Source organism: Salarias fasciatus, chromosome 20, assembly GCF_902148845.1.
Source record: "Salarias fasciatus chromosome 20, fSalaFa1.1, whole genome shotgun sequence".
NCBI classification, from domain to species: Eukaryota; Metazoa; Chordata; class Actinopteri; order Blenniiformes; family Blenniidae; genus Salarias; species Salarias fasciatus.
In genome coordinates, this window is record NC_043764.1 from 31,672,475 (window position 1) to 31,693,994 (window position 21,520).

The following is a 21,520-nucleotide window of genomic DNA, read 5'->3' on the forward strand; positions in this document are numbered from 1 at the left end:
CGAGACGTCAACGGCAGTAGCAGGGAGTGAAGCACTAACGGCGATGGCTTTAATTGTGATTATCTTCTTCAGTTTCGACAGTAGACATATTGTGTAAATATCTGAACGAGGCTCTTCTCTATTCAACATTGATACGATTTTATTGAGCATAAGTCATTAATAAATAACTATACGACACTGAAAAATGTGCATAAATAAATACAGAGTGGATGAAATAATTAAAAACAATAATTGAATTTTCCCGCCAACAGACTGTTAAAATCTGGAAGCATGTCAAAGACAAGGTTCAGAACGTGGACTCCGCTTTGGTTTTCTAGCCGGTGGAATGCAGAAGTCAACCAGACAAATGGGAGCAATCATAGAGTTGATGGAGAAACAGCAGAGGAAAGTTCAGCAGCGAGGGGGACAGAGCTGTGCTCCTCTTTGCATTGTCTCTCCCAGATAAGTTAAACTGGCTGGTTCAGTGTTTGTCCTCCTGAGAGCGACTGCAGCATCAGCCGGTCTCATCAGAAAGCAGTGGTCTGTGTTGACCGGCTTTAGCGGCCCCGGCATCACGCAGTCCGTTGGGTTCTCCAGAGGTGGGTTCTCACACTCGGGTCGGTGTTCCAGTCCTTTGTCCTGGCCGTGGGGTTGGCTCTTTGTTTGAAGCCATGTCCTCATATGATAATCTGAATCTGTGTGATCCATTATCTGCCCTGTCGCCTCATAATCTGCCCCATAGCCTGATAATCTGCCCCGTTCCTCCATAATCTGCCCCGCGTCCTCCTGCTCTGCAGGGCGTTCGTCAAACGTCTTTATTTCATACCTTCACACTTCTGCTTTTGCCTCCTTCCATTTCTCCATCAGACCTCCTTTCTGCAGTCTCACTCCTCCACCCCATCCCCCACTCCCCTGCCTCACCCCCACCTCCTCACCCCCCTCCCTCCTGCCCCCCCACCCCCCCACCCCCTGCGGTCTCTCCTGTTCTCTTGCCCCTGCTGCTACTGAATCATTCAGCTCCACACCAGGCACTGCGTACAGTGAGGCCTGTGGGTCTGCAGGAGGCGCTAGCAACTCAGATCCAGTGTCCACCCCACCACCGCCCCCCCCCCCCCCCCCCCCACCCCGCCCCCCACCCAACACACACACACCCCACACCCCCCCCCTCCACCACCCAGTACTGCGGAAGAGGCCTCTTGTCGCCCCTGCAGTCTGCGAGGCCTCTCTCCTCCCTCCTCCCCCCGCCCCCCCTCCCTGTCTCTGGTCTGGTCTTCTGTTCCCAGTCTGGGTCCTGAACCCTGATCCAGACCAGCTCTGGACCTCATGTGAGTCCAGATCAGTCGCTCAGAGACCCTCCACCCCTCAGTCACGGCTCAGGTGGAGGGTCAGCGAGGAGGAACTGCTCCAAGGAGCTCACACTGTTAAATCCACGGTCTGTGTGTGTGTGTGTGTGTGTGTGTGTGTGTGTGTGTGTGTGTGTGTGTGTGTGTGTGTGTGTGTGTGTGTGTTTTCAGCAGTCTGTACTTCTTTGTGTCTGACTCCCTCTCTCTCTCCCTCTCTCTCGCTCTCTCTCTCTATCACACACACACTCACCAGGGTCTCTCCATGTCCCTCCTCCGACTGCAGGGGGCGCCAGTTTCAACACCATCCACCCCCCACCCCCACTCCATTTCCTCCCTGCCCTCTCCTGTTCCTCCACCCCCTCCATCCACCCTCCTCCTCTCCTCCCCTCCCTCTCCCCATCACCCCCCTCCTCCCCCTTCCCCCTCACTCCCCCCCCCCCCCCTCCTCCACCCTCACTCTCACTCCCACTCCTGCCTCACTCCTTCTCCTCCTTCACTGCAGATGAGGCCTCCGCCTCCCCCACAGTCTGCCAGGCCTCGCTCACTCTCTCCCTCTCCTTTAGACCCCCCCCCACCCTCCTTCCCTCCCTACAATGGCATAGCAACACTGAGTAGCCAGCCAAGGAGAGCCTTGCCTCTCTCTCTCTCTCTCTCTCTCTCTCTCTCTCTCTCTCTCTCTCTCCTGCACTGGGGTAATTTCCCTCCATCTTAGATTCCTCCTGCCGGGCGGAGGGCGGTCTCTAATGAAACACTGGGAGGTAAAAACACATCGGTCCCTGCTCACCATCTCTTACCTGAGCGGGTTCCATCCAGTCCTCCACCCGGCTGGTGCAGCGTGTGACGACCCAGCAGACCGGACCGGATCCCCGGACACGTCGCCCAGCTGGTCCTGGGTCGTCTTTACTGGATCCAGGATCTCAGCGGCTCATGCGACTGTTTTCTCACCACAAAGTTGTGGGTTCGATGACAAATGGTTGCTTCAGTAAGATACCAACCATCAACTGGACACCTTGTTCCAGCCTGGGAACCATCGGGCACCCTGTGGAGCCACCGGGCGCCCTGTGGAGCCACCGGGCGCCCTGTGGAGCCACCGGCCGCCCTGTGGAGCCATCGGTCACCCTGTGGAGCCATCGGGCCCTGTGGAGCCACCGGGCACCCTGTGGAGCCATCGGATGCCCTGTGGAGCCATAGGGCACCCTGTGGAGCCACCGGGCACCCTGTGGAGCCATCGGACGCCCTGTGGAGCCACCGGGCACCCTGTGGAGCCATCGGACGCCCTGTGGAGCCATCGGACGCCCTGTGGAGCCATAGGGCACCCTGTGGAGCCATAGGGCACCCTGTGGAGCCACCGGGCACCCTGTGGGGCCATCGGTCACCCTGTGGAGCCACCGGTCACCCTGTGGAGCCATCGGGCACCCTGTGGGGCCATCGGTCACCCTGTGGAGCCACCGGGCACCCTGTGGCACCCTGTGGAGCCACCGGGCACCCTGTGGAGCCATTGGGCCCTGTGGAGCCATCGGTCACCCTGTGGAGCCACCGGGCACCCTGTGGAGCCACCGGGCACCCTGTGGAGCCATCGGGCCCTGTGGAGCCATAGGGCACCCTGTGGAGCCATCGGCCGCCCTGTGGAGCCATAGGGCACCCTGTGGAGCCATCGGGCACCCTGTGGGACCCTGTGGCACCTTGCTTGGCGGCTGTGCTCCCTAATATGCCACAGAGCTCCGTATCTCCGGCATCAGGTGGAAAATGAAGCAGATATCTGTGGCTGAAGCTCTGAGATGAGAAGAATTTGTGGCTTCCACAATTTTCCTCCTTTCAGTTTTCTAATAAATAAAATTCATCTAGAACCACAAGACATGTTCAACCTTTAGGAATGAAGACAACTCAGAGAGTCTACCTGCAGGTTTAAAATGTATCTTTGGTTTCTCTTTATCTTTAGGCAGTTTCTCACGCATGTCATATTCTTCACTATATTCTTAAAAAAAAATTTTAGTTGTTTGAGTGAGTCTAAGAGCACTTAGACATGTTCTGTCTAAGACACAATGTTCTGGTCTGCCAATAGGATAGAAGTTTTTGGAACAAAGTGTTTCCTGTAGTTAAAGAGTCACCGCTGGCTCCTGCTCGCTGTGGCACTGCTGAGGCAGAAAAATGGGAAGAAATAGAAGCACAGGAATTGGTATCTTCAAAATCTGTGGAAAAAAAGTTCTAAAAATGGACACACTGGAGGATGAATCCATCCATCCTGAATCCAGCTCAGGCTTATAACTAAAAAAAACAAAAAACATTTCATTTGTTCATTAATAATTACAGGATGTAACAGATACTTAGGGCTAAGAAAACTTCCTGACTGAAGCTAAACATGGAGTTCCACAGGGTTCTGTCTTAGGACCTATACTCTTCACATAAATATGCTTCCTGGAGGGAACACCATCACCAATAACTTCCACTGTTCTGCAGATGAAACAAATCTATTGATCAGCAGAACCAGATGGCGCTGATCAGCTTGTCAAACTAGAAGTTTGTCTTAAAGACATAAAATCCTGGATGAGTCGTAATTTTCTGCTTCTCAACTCACATGAAACAGGAGTTATATTTAGTCCAAAACATCTGAGAGAAATGATCAAATATCTAGAACGACTGAGAGGAACCTGGAGTGACTTTAGACCAGGACTTCTCCTTCATTTCCACACTGAAACAGTCTTCAGAATCTATTTTTTTTTTCGCCTGTAGCATCTCTAAAGTCAGGAACGTGTTGACTCAAAGCCATGCTGAGGAATAATCCTTCATTTGTTCCTCCAGAGTAAACTATTGGAATTCCTGTTATCAGGAACCAACAACTGGATAGGAAGTCTTCAACTGGTTCAAAATGCCGCAGAAAGAGTTCTGAGGAGAACCAGTAGGAGAGAACACATCAGAACAATATCAGCTTCTCTTCACTGGCTTCCTGTTAAATCTAGAATAGAATTTAAAATCCTCCTCTTAAAGGTATAATTGACGATGTTTTAGCCAATGAATGGCGTGATGATAGCATCAACTATTGGTCCTCCGACATGTCAATCACGCTGAAGAAATGCTTGCATCACGCCGTCAAAGCACGCTCGTAGGAGCAGCAGAGCAGGTAGGATGGTCTGGCGCGCGTTTTTCAAAAAGCGAGTAACAGACGTTTGGCTTCGACTTTTCCGAGAAAATCGTCCATTATACCTTTAACCTATAAAGCCCTGAACAACCAGGAACCATCAGATCTTAAACAGCTGTTAGTCCCATACTGTCCCAGGAGAATGCTTGGTTCTCAGAGTGCTGGTCTGCTGGAGGTTCTAGGTTCTCTAACAGTAGAACAGGAGGTAGAGCTTTCAGCTACCAGGGTCCTGTCATGTGGAACCAGCTCCCAGTCTCTGCTTTAAGACCTTCTATTTAGTGAAGCTTAGTTAGGGCTTCTTCAGGACACTCTGGACTCTGAACCATGTTCTCAGTGAAGCTGCAGAAGACCTGCACCAAGCTTCTTTACCGTCTCACTCAACATGATTCATTACTATTACTAAAGCAATTAAAAACTTAATTGGCTTTGGTGGCTCAAGGCTGACTTCATTTGGTCTTGTCGTCATGGTTTCAGCGAAGTGTGCATTGCACATGTTAAGACATCAAATGTCAACATTTCTGTGGCATTAGGCCGAGTACGTCATGTCTCTTACACCTTTGACTCACATTAAATCACATTTTATGTCTGATTAATGCAGATCTACATGGAATCTCCAGAGACGTTGCACCCTATATGTTCATATGGACCTCAGTGATTGTTGGGTGCACATATCCTGAGCGAACAAACGAACCTGGCCCCAGCCACAGGCTCTGTGAGAAGCACAATTACAGCACTTTATTGTTCAGAAATGCTTTAAGTGAAAAATGAAAACAAATACACACATTTCAGGAAAACACATATTTAACACAATTATCTTCTCAGAGAACCAAAAACAACTGGCTTTCTTTCACTGTTTGTGGATGTCAGTGTGGTGGTCACTGTCCAGTCCGGAGGAGGCAAAGAAACATCGAGTTAAAGAAGAAAGCAGGAACAATAACGGTGGAAGCCAGAGAGCAGTGAGGCTGCGAAAAGGGGATGAAACGCTCCGTCGTACTGAAGAAAAACACAAGAGCTTAGTGAAGAATCATTTAAAATGATGAGCAACTTAAAAAAATAAAATCTAATTAAAACAAAAGCAAAAGTTATTTCATTTATATATAGATTTGTTATTTAGCAAGAGAAACTATTTGCTAAAGTAAAGGAAAAAAAAGAAAACATACAAGAAAATACCAGCCACCAAAGCGACACCTACTGTTAAGCATACCAATGTAGAACATGAGGCTACCTCACACACACACAGGTAATAGCAAATATTTAGGGGTACATGTACAGCAACGTCTGTCCAAACATGTCTAAAAGACTGTACAAATTTACACTGGCCTTCTCAGAAGAACTACCTGAAAAACGTACAGCTCCTCCAGTCGGCATCTCCTTCAAACTAAACCTGCTGAGCCTCGAAACCAGCGGCTCGATCAGCGCTAATAACCCCTCGTGTAATGTAGGAAAGTATACAGAAGGCAAAACGCGTGTTTGGTGTGACTTCACTGCACCTCGTCTCCCAGAAAGCAAAACCACGTCACAGTTCTGTTCACGAATCTTCAAACGGATCCTAGCTGCTCTGAACCTGTCGAAGGGGGATGGCTTGTGAGAAGTTCTCTCCTTATTGTCCGTGGGGTTTGGCGAGGCAGGTGGGTTGGCGTGGATGGGTCCGGCGGTCAGACCTGCTGCTTGCCCAGCTGCGCCCCGTCCCGGCTGCTCCGAGCCGAGGACGGGACGAACTTGGGGATGATGATGGGTAGAGAGTCTCTCCCCTTCGGGGGGGTTCCCGCTGGGCCCTCCACCAGCCCGTAGCCATTTTCCACGTGAGCACCTTCGTCTTCATCCTCATCATCATCATCGTCATCATCCTCATCATCGTCGTCGTCGTCATCATCATCATCGTCGTCGTCGTCGTCGTCGTCGTCGTCGTCGTCGTCATCCTCCTCGTCGTCGTCTTCATCTAACATGTCATCTGGATCTGACACTGTTTTGGCGTCAGTCCTCGGGTCCATCGTCTCTGTAGCAGCACTAGCGTGACGGTTACCATGGGAACGGGCCCCTCCCTCCTGCTGTTGGTGCCCATCGTCTTCATCACTGTCAGAGTCGATGGCGATGGGCTCAGAAAGGTCCAGAGGAAACTTCTGAAGCAAGGTGCTGTTGATTGTCTGGGTTTGGTCTCTCGAGGGATTTTGGGGAGATAGGATGGCTTTCGAACCTTCTGGGTTCCCTGGTCGCTTCCTGTCCGCTCGAGGAGCCACTCCCCCGCCAGCAGCCAGGAGCTCCCTGTGTCTCTGGAGAGCTTGCGCCGACAGCCCCAGGCGCACCCTGGACGTCCGCCTCTTGCTATGTTTGGCTTCGTACGCTGCGTTCGGGTCGAACGCCAGCTCGTGGCAGACGCCGTTCAGCTCATTCATGCTGAACCCCAACAAGACGCTGGCGCCCTGGCTTTCACACTCCTGGACGCATTTCCTCCTCTTGTTGACGAAGTGGCTGGAGATGTCCGACTTCCAGAGCCAGAGGTTGGCGGCGAGCTTCTCTACCTCCCGCTGTGTGGGATACGGTGCTAGATTGAAATACCGTGTCAGGAACCCCTTTCTGGATTCGTACGACTGGCTTTCGTGACCTTTGGGGTCTAGAGCCAGAACAACTGGGTCGTCGGGATCTTCATGAAAGCCAAACGGACCGTTCATATCACGTGGGTGGGCTCTTTCCCCCGGGGGCCCGGGTCTCCTTCGTTTTGGGGCGCTGGTGTCTGAGCTGTCGAAGCCGGGCCGTTTGAGAGTACTGCTCTGGGATTGGCCGACTCGAGAGGAATGGCCCGTCCGACTGTCCTGCCCATTCTGGGACTTCCCAACACCCCGACAGTGCACTAAGTGGAGAGTGATGGTGGAGGCAGTCATGTTACTCGTATACACCCCCAAGCAGTGAATACACTTGTATGTGAGTTTCTTTTCGACGGGGTGAACGGTCTGGATGACCTGGTGCCTCTCTCTCAGATGGTGGGCCAGCGAGTCGGAGATGGGCCCCTTCAGGATGGAGAAGCACAGGGGACACAGAGTCTTTCCTACATCCCTCTTATAAGGAACGGACGCCTGGTGGGCGCTCCGGACAAGTGCCCCGTCGGAGGCTCCCGAGGGCGTTTTGGGCGGGTGCTGGGGCATCAACCGCTTGCCCGATATGAGTGAGGCCGACAAGGCCGACGACACGGAGTTGTTGTTCTGAGCGTGAAACGCCACCGACTCCTCGGGAGCGTCTCTCATGTTGTATGTAGTGACGATCAACTGAACGTTTTTGGGATTGCCCTGCTGCAGAGTGAGGTCAAAGGTCAAGGGAGAGTCTGTGCGTGGGCCGACCTTCTCGTCCGGGTGCGACAGCCGCATGTGGGCCACCATCTTCTCCACGTCGTTGAAGGTCGCCCGGCAGTGCGGGCAGGACAGGCCGTGGATCAGCATGTGGTTCAACAGTGTATCACTGGGGAGATAGCGGTTGCAGTACAAACACTTGCTGGTGAAGTTATGGATCTTCATGATGTAGTTAGCCACAGCAGGCACCTTCTCCGCCTTGTGCTCTTTCTCAAAGTGAGAGCTGTACACGTTCTCTGGGAACAGCTCATTGCAGATGGTACAGATCTTCCACTTCTGGGTGTAGGACGTGCCCAGGACTGAGGAGCCACCTTTCTTGGCGGTGACCGAGGCTACAGTTGTAGCTGCTGCCTGAACACGTGAACCCAGAGGGTTAGATTTGAGCGAAGACGAGGCGCCGACCATGACCGGGCCCCGCAGGCTGCCACCAGAGAGGAGCTGTTTTGCTGCATGCGACTGCTGAGGTATAGAAACCTGGGCATTTCCTGGTAGGGAAACCCTCACTTGCTGGCTGCCTATAGAGAAAGGTGTCGCAGTACCAGCTTTTAAACCGATGGCGTCATGTTTGATCCCGGAGAGAAGGCTGTGGGCATTAAAACCAACTTTTGATGGAATGCCAGCTCGCCCCAGCTGCTGAGAACCGGGGCCTCGGGTCGTGGCCATTACTGCCCCTTTAGGCCCCATTCCAATGATCGTCTTGTCTCCGTGGTTTTTAGGAGGCATCATGACGATGGGCTTGGGACGAGGTACTACAACGCTAGTGTGTCCGATCATTGCAGTGACCTGGTAGCCGATCCTCTCGTGGTCCTCAATGACGTGCTGAACGAGTGCCTCGTATGTCCGAGGGACAAACAGACACTTCTTACAGTGGATCTGGTTACTCGTAACACTGTTCGAGTTACCCTCCGTATTCGTTCCCATTCCATTCTGAGAGTTCGTCTTTTCTCCCGGCTTCACGATGTAGGGCTGGGCCACTTGCTGGAAGTGTTCCCGGTAGATGTGCTTCCGCACCACGTTGTACAGAGGGTCCCTGTAGGTGCACTTCTTGCAGTAGTACACTGCCTGCTCCACGTTGTCACTGCTCCGTTTCAGCATGCCATCCTTCATCACGAGCCCGCCGGCCCCCGCCGCCATCCCGCCGGGGCCCGGCCGCACGCTGCTGTTGGGCATGTGGAAGAGCTTGATGTGCGTTTCCAGGGTCTTCTTGTTGCCATTGTAAGTGCAGTAGGAGCAGTTGAGCAGAATGTTGTTCTCAAAGTCCTCGCTGTGCACGTTGCGGAAGTGGCTCTTATATGCAGAGAAGTACTTCGATGAAAAGAGACAGCCAGAGCAGCAGAAAGGTTTTGATCTATAGTCCTGGAAACACACACAACAAAGCACAGACACGTTAAATATCTTCACACTTCTGATATGAACAAAGCTCATTAATGATAAAAATCCATGCTCCACTTGCCTGGACTTTGGTATGCGAAGGTTCCCACATGCACACATCTTCCCAGCTGGTGTGTTTTATATACACATCGGGAGGGGTAAAGTCTTTATAGTCCTACGACCGAAGAAAAAAACAAAAAAACAGAATTTACCAATTAATAAATTGTGAAAAAGGAAGGTATCGCGTGGTGCGAGAGTGATGAAGTGAAGGTACGCATGTTCAGCAATGACAGATATTCATGTTTATGGAAAACAAAGACAGCAGAGTCCCCGGGCCTCAAGTCACTTTGATCATTTAAAAATGACATTAAAATCATAGCAGTGACACTGTTTCCCCACTCAGCTGCAGTGAGATGCTTCACTCTTGTATGCAACATTTCTTTTAAACATACCGAGTCAATAAATGAACAGCAAAACGCACAATGACCTAATGACCCTTCTCACTACACACTGGCCTCCATCACCCGAGAGGAGCAAAGACGGAACGGTTCCCTTCTTTCACTGAATCCAAACCTTTAAATGGAACCTGGAAACTGAATCTTTAACCTTGACCAGGGTCAATTTGTCGAGTTGAACCGACACCAGCTTCAGCTGCGCAGCAGGGCAGATGGAGGTGGAGGAACCGTTTCACTCAACAGAATGAAAAGACAGATGGACTGGTTGTTTTGTTTTTTTTTTTTTTTTTTTTAAATCCATGTAAAGTCGGGCTTCCAAACTCGCACATATCAAACTAGAAAAGCTCACTATGGTCTCTGAAATGACAGGGAACAAGTCTCCTGTTGACAAGTTTAATATCGGATTCCTGCAGCACTGTGAGACACGGCCGCTGTGCTTCTCCTCACTTCCCTCAAAATAAAACTAATACAGGAAAATATGAGGGGAAGCCCAAAAGATTTACTGCAAACACGACAAAGGGAAATTCTGAGTGCATCTTTTGTAGTCTGGAAAAGAAAATGCTAAAACAACAAGGGAATTTGCTGCATTAGCCTAATTTAATTGAGTTAAAGTCAACTCATTCAATAAATAAAACTGTTTAAGATCTGGTTTCACTATTTCCCACATTTCAGTGGAGCTGCAGGATATTAGTGGTAATGCTGAGCAAATTGATCCTGACTTGATTTGCAAAAAATAAACAAACGATAACAGTGCTCTTTCTCCCCCGGGGCCGGCGTGAACGAGTGAGCCGCTCTTCTTTCTCGGTAAAAGTCACGTTTTTGTGCCTTTGTGTTGCCATGAGGATTGACGTAATGTTGTGAAACACGATCTGTTGTAGAGGAGCAGGACAAATGTGTTTTCATGCAGGGTGAGAATCGACGGTGCAGGAGAACAGTGGAACACTGGCTGTGTGATCGGTCATATAGTGCAGCTGACAGGCGGGGAGGAGTGAACCTGCTGTCAGAATCAGCCTGGGAACATGAATCCTTTCATAAGCACCTCCCACATGTTGAGGTACGAGCGCTGCGGACCGCGGTGCTGAACGCCGGCCGTCTCTAAGAGGGCTTCAACCTGGAAGAGTGCTGAGTGTGCAGCTGAGCCGTGACCCCGAGGTCGCGTCTGAAGACCCTCACCTCCAGGTGGTCCTTGCAGAACTCCAGGCCGATGTCTCCCAGGACCCTCTTGACATTTTTCCTGGCTTTGCGCAGACTGCCCAGGTTGTTGACGGGGAGCTGGAACATTCTGCCTGCCTGGACGGAGAAGCACAGCATGGAGCGGGTCAGACGGGTCGGACGGGTGCAGCAGTGAGTCAGAAGGCTTCATCTCCAGTAACGTCTGTAAAGATGTGAATTATTACGATTAGGCTTCTCGGTCCCTTCCAGCAGAAACAGTTACGGCTTTCTTATCAATGAGGGTGAATCAACGCGCTAATTGGAATGTTTTCCAGTCCCGATCACTGCACGTGCACATGAAAGGGGCGGAGTTTGGAGCGTCTGACCAATCAATCATGGAGAAACACTGCAGAGCAGCTTACATGATGGAGGAGGAATTATTCTCTACAAATATGAAGAACTCAAACATCATTCAAGCTAAAAGCAACACTGTTCAGAAAAATCCAGGAAGGAATGCTGGCATAGCTTGGTGAGATTATACAGTCTTTATTCATGGCTTAATATAAGTAGACAGAACTCTGATCAGTTTGTCTTGATTCCAGTTGAGACGTTGGAGCAGAACTTCCTCAGTTCTCTACCTCCGTCTCCCCTCTGCTCCCCCAGCCGTCCACCAACCAACGTCTAAGAATGGACGGTTTACCTGGTAAGATGTGGACCAGCACTGCAGCACAGAAAAGCCAGGTTAACCCCGAAGACGCCTCGATAAAAGAACATCCAGCTTGGATCAGTAACACGACTGGGGAAGAACAGGGCATCCCAGAAAGGCCGGGACTTTCAAAGTCACGGCTGCCAGCAGGGTTTAAGCAGCCAGTGAGAAGACTGCAACAAGCAATGATTTCCAGGAAGAACCTTTTAGAAAAACGGAGAGAAACCTCAGTACAGAACAGTGGGTACGTTTACGTGAAGGCAATAACCCTTTTAAAACCCGAATATTGGCAATAACCCAGTTGCGCATGGCCATGTAAACACCCACAAAAACCCGAATAAGCTCATATTTGGGTTTTTAAAAGCCAGAAAAAGACCGCTGGGTTACTCCTTTTCAAACCCGAATTTCTGATCATACAAACGCGCATCCGGATATCTTGGTTGAAAGAGACATTAAATACTGCTCTGTGCATGTTCTATTCGCAAGGAATCTTGGTCTTCTGACTACACAAACTACTTTTGACAGAGTTTAACTGCTACTGAGTAAATAAAATGTGCGAAACAATCATACAGTTCTTCTCTTTTACTGAAAAAACGGAGCATCGCATCATTGAACATGTCACCACGTCTTGCCGGCTCACACTGTTTTTCTCACAACATGCAGAGAGAGCCTGCAGCATGCAGCCCTTCTTCTTCTGTGGTGTCTGTGTAAAATAAGGCTGAACATGCAAACAGCACACCTAGTGGCATGAAGTGCAAATGCAGTCATGGCGTGGTCTGAATGGGGAGATCCCGATTGAATGCGCTGACTTGTAAACGGGGTAACTGTCTGTTTAAGCATGTCAACGGGGTTTTCAGAATGCTTCAGAAACTGGAATATTGACCTTAACTCGAATATTGACTGCATGTAAACATAGTCAGTGTGAAGCCATTATAGAGACGAGGCCGTCGCCGTCACTGCGTCAGACGACTTCACACTGAATGACATCGGTTTGTTTCCCCATCAAAACGTTGCAGCTCACTTACTGGAGAAGAAAACAGCAGTTCATCAGCATAACTCTTACATGAGCCAAGTTCTTTTCACTGGAGCTAACCGACAGCAGCACTGGATGCTCAAGGCCAGCGCTCGCACAAACAAGCAAGAAGTTGATCCAGTCAGGTTTTTTATCAGTCTGACTGAATCCTTCCCCACTGAGAGATAACACTGTCTCATCTACATGTCCACTGAATATTCACACTTCACCTCTCTCTGATACATACTACTGATCCACGGCAAGAATCCAGATAACCTGCACTCTGATGTTGGGAAAATAAAGTAGTCATATAGACTTTAATGTATCAAGTTACTACAACCGGTTGAATGTTTTCAACATTACAAAGCAACCCAGACTTTTTCAGGATGGTTAATTTGTTTAGTTTGAACTGAGCCGAGGTTTGGATGCATGGTTCACCTCCACAGCAGAGCAACAAACCGCATTCCTGCCCCCGACGCCGACGTCTTTTTAAAATGTGTTGTGATGCGTTTTTGTCACAGAACATCTGGGTTTGATCCGTGCATGAGAGTCTGCTTCCAAACTAGGGCTGGGCGATATGGCAAAAAAAAAAAAAAAAAAAAAAAAAAAAAATCACAATTTTTTTTTCATATCATTCAATCTCGATTATAATCACGATATGTTATATTGTTTTTTAAAGCAGTTTTAAAGCATCTACACTGAAAACTAGAACTATAGAATAGTTTAACATTTTATGAACAAACCAAGTAAACAGCAATGCAAATTAAATATAAACAGAAAAATATAAGAACAATCTCACTTAACAGTGCAGTAAATGGAAAAAAAAAAAATCTAGCACCAAGATAATAAAATCTTGCGATGCACCATTTTTTTCAGTAAAAGAGAAGAACTGAACGATCGTTAGTTACAGTGTGACAGTTTACAGCCCTGAGGATTTTTGTTGCTATAAAAGATTAAAAAACTAAAGAAACCGCCTGGGGATAATGAAGGTGCTTTAGAATGTAAACATTATTTTCAAGTTCTGATGCTAAATATGCTGCTGTCATCATTAATGCTTGTATCAAATGTACAAAATTTAAATAACCTAGATTGGACAGATTAGACTTAAAATGTAACGGTGCAAAACTACAATAATATAAAAAAAATAGACAAAATTAATCATTTTTCTCCTCTCAGAATGTTGCTCGTATGGTGCAGTGGCCTGAAAAGACGACACTGGCTGCGTTTACATGCAGTCAATATTCGTGTTAAGATAAATATTCTGGTTTCTGAAACATTTGGAGTAACCCCAGAGAGATCCTCACGGCGCACAGGCGACGCCATGACTGCATTTTCACTTCATGCCACTAGGTGTGCTGTTTGCATGTTCAACATTATTTTACACAGACACCACAGAAGAAGAAGGGTGCTGCAGCGCTGCATGCTCTCTGCATGTCGTTAGAAGAAGAGTGTTGGCGTCAAGACGTGGTGATATGTTCAATGATGCGATGCAGCGTCATTTTCAGTAAAAGAGAAGAACTGAACGATCGTTAGTTAAACTGTATCACCAGTAGTTCCTGGACTCAAAAGACCAGAGTCCTTGCGGATCGGTGACGAGCTAGCAGCGGTGTGCTAGCAGCGGTGCGGCGTGGAGCAGCCTTTCCTGTCAGCAGCAGCCTCATCTTCAGAGGATAATGCCGAGGCATGGCTGACTTCATCTGCTTCACTGCCCTCAGCTCCACGTTCAGCTCATCTCTGTTTACTTCTCAGACAACTTACAGGCGGAAGTTGAGCTGGAAAAAGTCGACCGTGATTGGCTGTGGTCACGCACATTTCTGCCATGTCTGATCAGTAAATGTGCTCACAGCTGATCACCGTGATCGACTGGAAATTAATCGTGATCACCAATCACGATCATATAATCACCCAGGCCTAATCCAAACCTCAAAGCTTCATGTGACACAGTGACAACAAAAGGTCAGACTAAACCACAAACATGCTTCTTCACATGTCTACATGAACACAGGATCATCCAGACCCACTACTCAGGACCCGGTCACTGGTAGATCACCTCATGCCAACGTTAAAAACCCTCCCACTGAGTGAGAAGCTCGCTGTAGATGGACAGACGGTCCCATTCAAGGGAAGGAACAAGCAAAAGCAGCACCTTCCTGCTAAACCCCGTACAATGGGGTTAAAAATACCTTCCCAAGCCAGGTCTGGAAGAACTTCATACAACTCTGACATATATACAGGGAGAGTTGCCAGATGCTGGAGCAAGTGTCAACGATCTCCGCCTGGATCAGCTAATATCCAAGCAACAGGATCAGAAGTTGATCACTGGATTCCGACTGTCCAGGAAGGATTTCACTGAACTGCTACTGATGGCTGCAGCAGACGTCCAGGAGTTAGTCTGCTGTCTGATGCTGATCTGAGAGAAAATGGAAAAGGATCTGTCACGAGGAGACTGCTGTGGTTGGGGAAACCACTTGGCCCGTGGTGAAATGGTACGATAACGGGTGTGTATTCAGCCACTGAGCTGGACAGATGGGACCACAAGCCCTGCAGCAGTGACACGGACCAGTCATAATACGGCCAGAGTGGACTTGCTGGACTTCCTCCCTCAACAAAAGCTGATCAAAAACCTTGTCCGGTCCCATCGGCTCGAGCTCCACCTTACCGACATGAGTGTGATTGCCTGGCTGTCTTTCAGGGGCGACTGTGATGGCAATGGTACGACTAGACGATAAAACCATAAAGCTCTTAAGTGACATGCAATATATTTTAACCTTCTAAAATAAGTCATGGCTAAACACCTCATTAGATTACAATAAAGACCCACACATAATGCTTGAAAACCGTGTTTGACTGAGCCACGATTAGTATAAGTTAGTTTTCAAGTTGGCTGAAAAGGATAAGACTATTCAGTTGTATTCGCTATCTGGGCTTTCGTGTTAGGTAAAGTTTAACTCAGACCTGCTGATAGATGCAAGAGACTTGAGGTGCTTTTCTGAGCAAACGTTTCTACCGACGTTCTTTCTTGTGCACCCAGAACTTTTTCTTCATTGTTAAAAAATCTCTAATGGGAAAACAGAAAACACGGCAAAGACTGTTCTGTTATTTCTTGTCTTAGGTTTTGGGAGGTCAGCAGGTCAGAGGAAACCCTGCGGCGGGTCAGTGTAAACTTTACGGCAGGTCACTTGTAAACTCTGGCGTTTCACTGTAAACTTTGTGGCGGGTCAAGTGTAAACTTTTCAGCCAGTCACTGTAAACTTTACAGCAGGTCACTTGTAAACTCTGGCGTTTCACTGTAAACTCTGCGGCGGGTCACTGTAAACTTCGCGGCGGATCACTAAACTTCGTGGTGGGTCACGGTAAACTTTGCGGCGGATCACTGTAAACTTTGTGGTGGGTCACTGTAAACATCGCGGTGGGTCACTGTAAACTTTGTGGTGGGTCACTGTAAACATCGTGGTGGGTCACTGTAAACATCGCGGTGGGTCACTGTAAACTTTGTGGTGGGTCACTGTAAACATCGCGGTGGGTCACTGTAAACATCACAGAGGTTTGGAGCCTGGAACGAACCACCGCTGTGCAGAATAATCAGCTCATCATTTGGTGTCTGGAGGACAGTCTGTGAAGCTCCCTGGTGGAGAGTGTTCGCTGCAGAGGCGGTGCTGGTGGTGACCCTCAGCTCTGCTTCAGTGGGTTTGCATTGCTGCTTTGCATTTTGGGTTCTAAAGTAAATCTCAGAACTTGCTTTAGCCAGACCAACAGAAAAGATACGAGTTTAGAGACTGATAACCCCTCCATGTGTTTCTGTCAGAGTGTCATGCTCCAACTCCAGCTTTAGATGCGTTCAAATGCTGCCACTCTGCACCAAGCATGGAAAAAAGCTCCATTTGAACGGACAGCTAATGTAGAATGACAGGTCTATGAAACGTCAGAGGTCACAGAGCCTTGTCATTGGGCTGAAAAATAACTTTCTACCAGGGAAATCCACATGAATTCCAGCTAACATGTAGATTTTAGTCCCTAGTACAGAGCACGATGTTTGGATATTTCCTCTTTAGACCTGCAGGACAACTTCAAGAGATGCAATTTCCAGTCGTTTGAATGCAGCTGAAGAGCTTCATTTAGACCTTTACGGCTAAACTTCTATTCAACATGACTGTAGAGAAACCAAACATTTCTGGAAACATCTCAATAAATATTGGGTTAATGCTGCCAAAACATTTAAAGGGGCTGTATCATGCTTTTTTAGCTCGTCCAAACCCTAGAAATGGCATTAACATAGTAATAGTTTATTTTTGGCGCGAAGTTAAAGTCATTTTGTGTGAAATAAAAGATTTTCTGGGGCTAATTCTGAAACCCGGAAGAGAAAACGCTCTGTTTCACTGAAAATCCCGCCTCTCCCCCTGTGGACTTTGACTGACAGCGTACTTCAACCAATCAGAGCTTCAAAACAAATACGCTGGCTAGCTTTAGCTCTTTAGCTCTAGCTTCTCTACACGCAAATACACGCGAAAACGTCTTTCCCTGTTAGAAACTCACCAAGCGCAGACCCTTCAGACTCTTGCTCGATTGTTGCTTTCAGACAGGGGGGGGGTGCCCATCGGGAGGTTCGGGAGGTTTCCCGAATGGCCGGTGTGGTCTATTGTGGGGCCGGCCGGCGGATCCCACCCCCGGCTCTTCATATTATCGGATAAAACACGTCTCCAAACGAAGCTCCCGGGTTGAATTTCAACCCCACCCTGGCCCTGCTTTCAGACGATGGTTAAAGTTAATCTCCGGAATCGTAGTTACAAAAAGCAGCAACGCTGATTGCCGAGGGCCTGCGGGAGGGGGGCTCAGGGGAGCCGTCTTCACCGTGTGACGTGAACATGGGAAACAGAGCGTTTTCACGGTGCGGGAGGGGCTGCCTCTCTGAGCAGCACAACAACGAGGAAAGCTCAAACACACAGGCATGAAGGAAAAAAAATGCTTTGGGGTGTTTTTGGTGAGTACATAACTATATAACAAGGTTAAAACATACAAAAAGTGAATTTTGCATGATACAGCCCCTTTAAAGTACCGGCAAAGTCAGCACAAAGTGAGCTCTGTTACTGTAAATTTCTCCACTGTGAGATAAATAAAGTGTATTCCATTCTACATGAGTTGATTCCAAAACTCAATCTGTTGTCACCTCTGCTCAACCGTTCAAGTGAACAGCTACACAGGAAAAGGATCTTGTGTTGTATTTTTGAGGGCTGGAACTTTGATGATTTAATCTTAACCTAAATTGTTTTATTTTTTGTTGGGAGATTGTGGAGAGAGAGTGACAGTGTGACGAGAACCGAGTCGAACAACATGCCGAGAGTTACTGTGACTGACTGTACCTTGAATAAAGTGGCAGTTTGAACACAATTCCTCCTCCTCCTCTCAGTTACAACAGCGATGCAGCAGAGCATCAGCGTGAGAAGACGCCGGGAACAGTAGCAGCTAACGGATATCTGAACATGAAACTGACGAGGCTTTTGTTTCTCGGCCCGGAGTGTTTCAGCTTAAAAAAAAAACAACAACAACAACAACAAAAAACAAGCCGCATAGCTTGAGCTGAAGTTAAGGTTACTCCGAGTGTATGTAACCAATAATAAAGTCGTAAAAGGTTATTAAAGAGCGGCATTTGTTCTGGCAGGTCAGTCATAATAACAGTTATGTCAGAGAAAAACCAAACAAACCAACAGGAGCGGAGGAGACGTGAATCCGGTTCACCCTGCAGCGGTCTGGCTGCGGGTCCCAGCTGACTCACGTTCTGCTGGTCATCACCGGGATTCGTCTCACACACAGTCACTGATTACCAGGACTACTGATACACTGCCCAACTGGCCGGGTCAATGCACCTGTCCAAACCAAAGCTGAGGTCAAAGGTCACTGAAGCACAACTACACAGCGGGAGCCAGGTGACAATGCACAACCCAGGCCAGAAGCATGCCTGTGGAGACCTCGGCTTGTTTCCCCTGCTGGAACGCCGCGTGGGACAGCGGGCCGTCCGGCCTGCTTCAGGAGGAAATGTTCAAGTGAAACACACATGCAGCCTCTCCCCACTTCCCCTCTCTGCCTTCGTGTCCACTGCTCGTAGGTGGCGCTAGAGAGCCTCCATTATGTAAGCCTCCCTACATTCTGCCTGTCCCGGTTTGCAATGCCATCACAGAATGGCGCCTCCTATTGAGTCAGCAGCAGCCTCTCCAATATGTCTGCAGTGGAGGGAAGGGGAGGAAGGGGGTGTAAAGGAGGAAGGGGAGGGACCGAGGGAGAGAGAGAGGAGGGTGAGTGCTGGAGTGGGTGAGGGAGCTGTGAGGAAGAGGATGGGAAGGGAGGGGGGGAGTGAACAGCAGAGGGTGGAGGCAGGGGAGAGACGAAGAGGGAGGAGGAGAGGACAGAGTGAGCGACGGAAGTGGAGGGGGAGGGGGAGGGGAGGGGGAGGGATGGGGAGGCAGGAGGTCGAACAGACAGGCTCAGAGGGGAGGGGAGGGGAGGGGAGGGGAGGGGAGGGGGAGGCGGGGAAGAGAAAATGGATGAGGGGTGAGAGAAAGAGGGGGCGATGGAGTGGGAGGGGGAGAGAGAACAGGACAGAGAGAAGAAGAAAAAAAACCAAGGAGAAGCTGAGTGGGAGGAGAGGGAGGGAGAGGAGGAGAGGCTGCTCTGCTCAGCTGGCAGAAAACAGGTTTCCTCCTACAGTTGGGGGGGGGGGGGGGGTTCAGAGAGAGAGAACATAAGGCCTTCAGACCTTCAGCCACTGCTGTCCCTGCTCCCTCAGTCCTCCGGTCCTCACCTGCTCACTCCCAGCTGAGGGACCACAGCCACCCCACCATCATCTTCCTCACCCAGCATGAGGGGCTCAAACAACACGTGAGTCCTGATCAACTTGGAGTTGGATGGAAAGAGGGGGGGGGGGGGGCAGCTGTGTGGATGAAGGTGATCCTAAACTCTATCAGGGACAGGAGCCTGGAGAGCCCCCCCCCCCCAGCTTCACCTGGATCATCACCTGGCAGAGAGCCTCAGATCAGCACCTCTGCTGAACATCTGGCAGGACAGGGAGACCCGAGGACCCGCTGGGGATCTGTAATGTGGGGGGCACAGAACCCTGGGGGATCTCTAAAGCAGGGGGATGCTGAACCCGGGTAGACCTCTGTCGTGGGGGGTTGGCAGACCCCGGGTGGGTGTCTGAAGGGGGGGGGGGGGGGGGGGGGCACGGCGCTAAGCTAGCATGCTAAGCTAGTCAACTCCTCCAACAACACCGCTCCACACTGACGCCTGTGAGAGGCTGGTTCCGGGGGGAGCCCCCTCCGAGAGGCAGCCCCGGCCCGGGACACGGTGCCGCCGTCCCCTCCACGGTGGGACCGGGCGCCGGGCTCGGCCAGGCCAGCCGCGCCAGCAGCGGGACCCGCCGCCGCCGCCGCTGCGGGCTCCGCGGAGCTCCAGGCGGGGGAAGGACGCTCCTCCGACCGTTATGACGGCGAACTTTACCTGCCGTCTCCAGCGGCTCCCGTCCGGCAGAGAAGAGTCCCGTCGGGATGTCCGAGGACGCCGGGCGCTTCGTCCGGTCCCCCGGCGGGGAGGATATCCGTCCCGGTGACAGCTGGCTTTGTGGGGCGACACGGGAGAAGCTCTCCGCTCCGTCCGGAGAGCCCGTCCGACCGGGGCTCGGCTCTCCGCTCTCCGCTAGCAGCACAAAGCCCCGGGCTTCAGGACAGCGCCATCCCCGGAGCGAGGCTCACCGACCGCCGCAGCTACCCGTCACATGAAGCCGCTCCGGCCGCCGGCTGCTCCGCTCCGCTCCCCGCTGACAGACAATACACATCCAGCCCCGAGCCGCCGCCGCCGCCGCTGCTGGATCCAAAATGGCGCAAATAAAAGGGCGGAAGTGACATCTGCTTGATTAGCATAAATAATCTCATTGTGAGGCCCCGGCCCGGGCCGCTGATTGGACTGTCCTCACTCCGTCCAATCAAGCTCTAAAATGTCCACTAATAATGTCGATCCCAGCAGGGGGCCTGCTCCCTCTCCGGGACCCGAGTTCGACTCTGAGGGGTAAACAACCGGGGAGCAGTGGCGGACACACACCGGCAGCGGGCGTCCTCCTGGAGGGCGAGGGCGAGGGTGTGTGTGTGCGTGTGTGTGTGTGCGTGTGCGTGTGTGTGTGTGTGTGTGTGTGTGTGTGTCCTGGTGACTGATGCGCATGCGCTACTGAGGTTACATCTGGCGCCCCCCCACCTCCCCCTGCTCCTCCTTCACTTCCTGCCCCCCCCCCTCTGTTGCACCTCCTCTCTCCTTCCTCCTCCCTCCAGCCTCCTGCTCCTCACCCCCCCTTCCTCCCTCCAGCCCCAGCTTCTCCTCCTCCCTCCCTCCCTCCCTCTATGCCCCCTCCCCTCCCCTCCAGCACCTCCTCCTCTTCCCCTCACCCCTCCTCCCTCCCTCCGGCACCCCTCCCCCATGCCTCCTCCTCCTCTTCATGCACCCCTTCCTTCTACCCTCCCCCTCCCGGTCCTCCCCCTCCCCAATGCCTCCTGCTCCCCCCCCCCCCCCCCCCCCCCCCCCCCCCCCCTCCCCTGCGGATGCACTCAGTGCCTCAGCTCTGTTGTGCAGTGTGATGAGTGTGTGGTGTCAGTAGGTGGCGCTGCGCTGCCCCCCATGTCCCTGGACCAGCTCAGTGTTGTGGAGTGAGGTTACTGCGTGACCTTTGACCCCCCCTCATGATGGTCTGTCACCAGGGAACCTTCCATGGCTTGGACTACTGAAGGAGCTCTGGCTCTGGCTCTGGCTCTGGTTCAGGTTCTGGTTCTGGTTCTGGTTCTGGTTCAGGTTCAGGTTCTGGCTCTGGCTCTGGCTCTGGCTCTGGTTCAGGTTCAGGTTCTGGTTCTGGCTCTGGTTCTGGCTCTGGCTCTGGCTCTGGCTCTGGCTCTGGTTCAGGTTCTGGTTCTGGTTCTGGTTCAGGTTCAGGTTCTGGCTCTGGCTCTGGCTCTGGCTCTGGCTCTGGTTCAGGTTCAGGTTCTGGTTCTGGCTC

The 21,520-nt window shown here is 50.8% G+C and overlaps 1 protein-coding gene across 3 annotated transcripts; it reads right to left on the reverse strand.

Annotated features, from left to right (window-relative positions):
• Positions 1–5,167: 5,167 nt before the first annotated feature.
• adnpb (activity-dependent neuroprotector homeobox b) lies at positions 5,168–20,475 on the reverse strand. Of its 3 annotated transcripts, none has more exons than XM_030118996.1 (4): positions 19,984–20,475; positions 10,799–10,911; positions 9,253–9,345; positions 5,168–9,155 (listed from the first exon to the last, which is right to left on the reverse strand). In XM_030118996.1, the coding sequence occupies exons 2-4, from the start codon at positions 10,904–10,906 to the stop codon at positions 6,114–6,116; spliced, it is 3,243 nt and encodes a 1,080-aa protein (XP_029974856.1). In that variant the 5' UTR covers positions 10,907–10,911; positions 19,984–20,475; the 3' UTR covers positions 5,168–6,113. The 3 variants fall into 3 exon arrangements, with proteins under 3 accessions (XP_029974856.1, XP_029974855.1, XP_029974854.1); XM_030118995.1 differs by having other exon boundaries at positions 10,799–10,915; XM_030118994.1 differs by having other exon boundaries at positions 10,799–11,000.
• Positions 20,476–21,520: the final 1,045 nt, after the last annotated feature.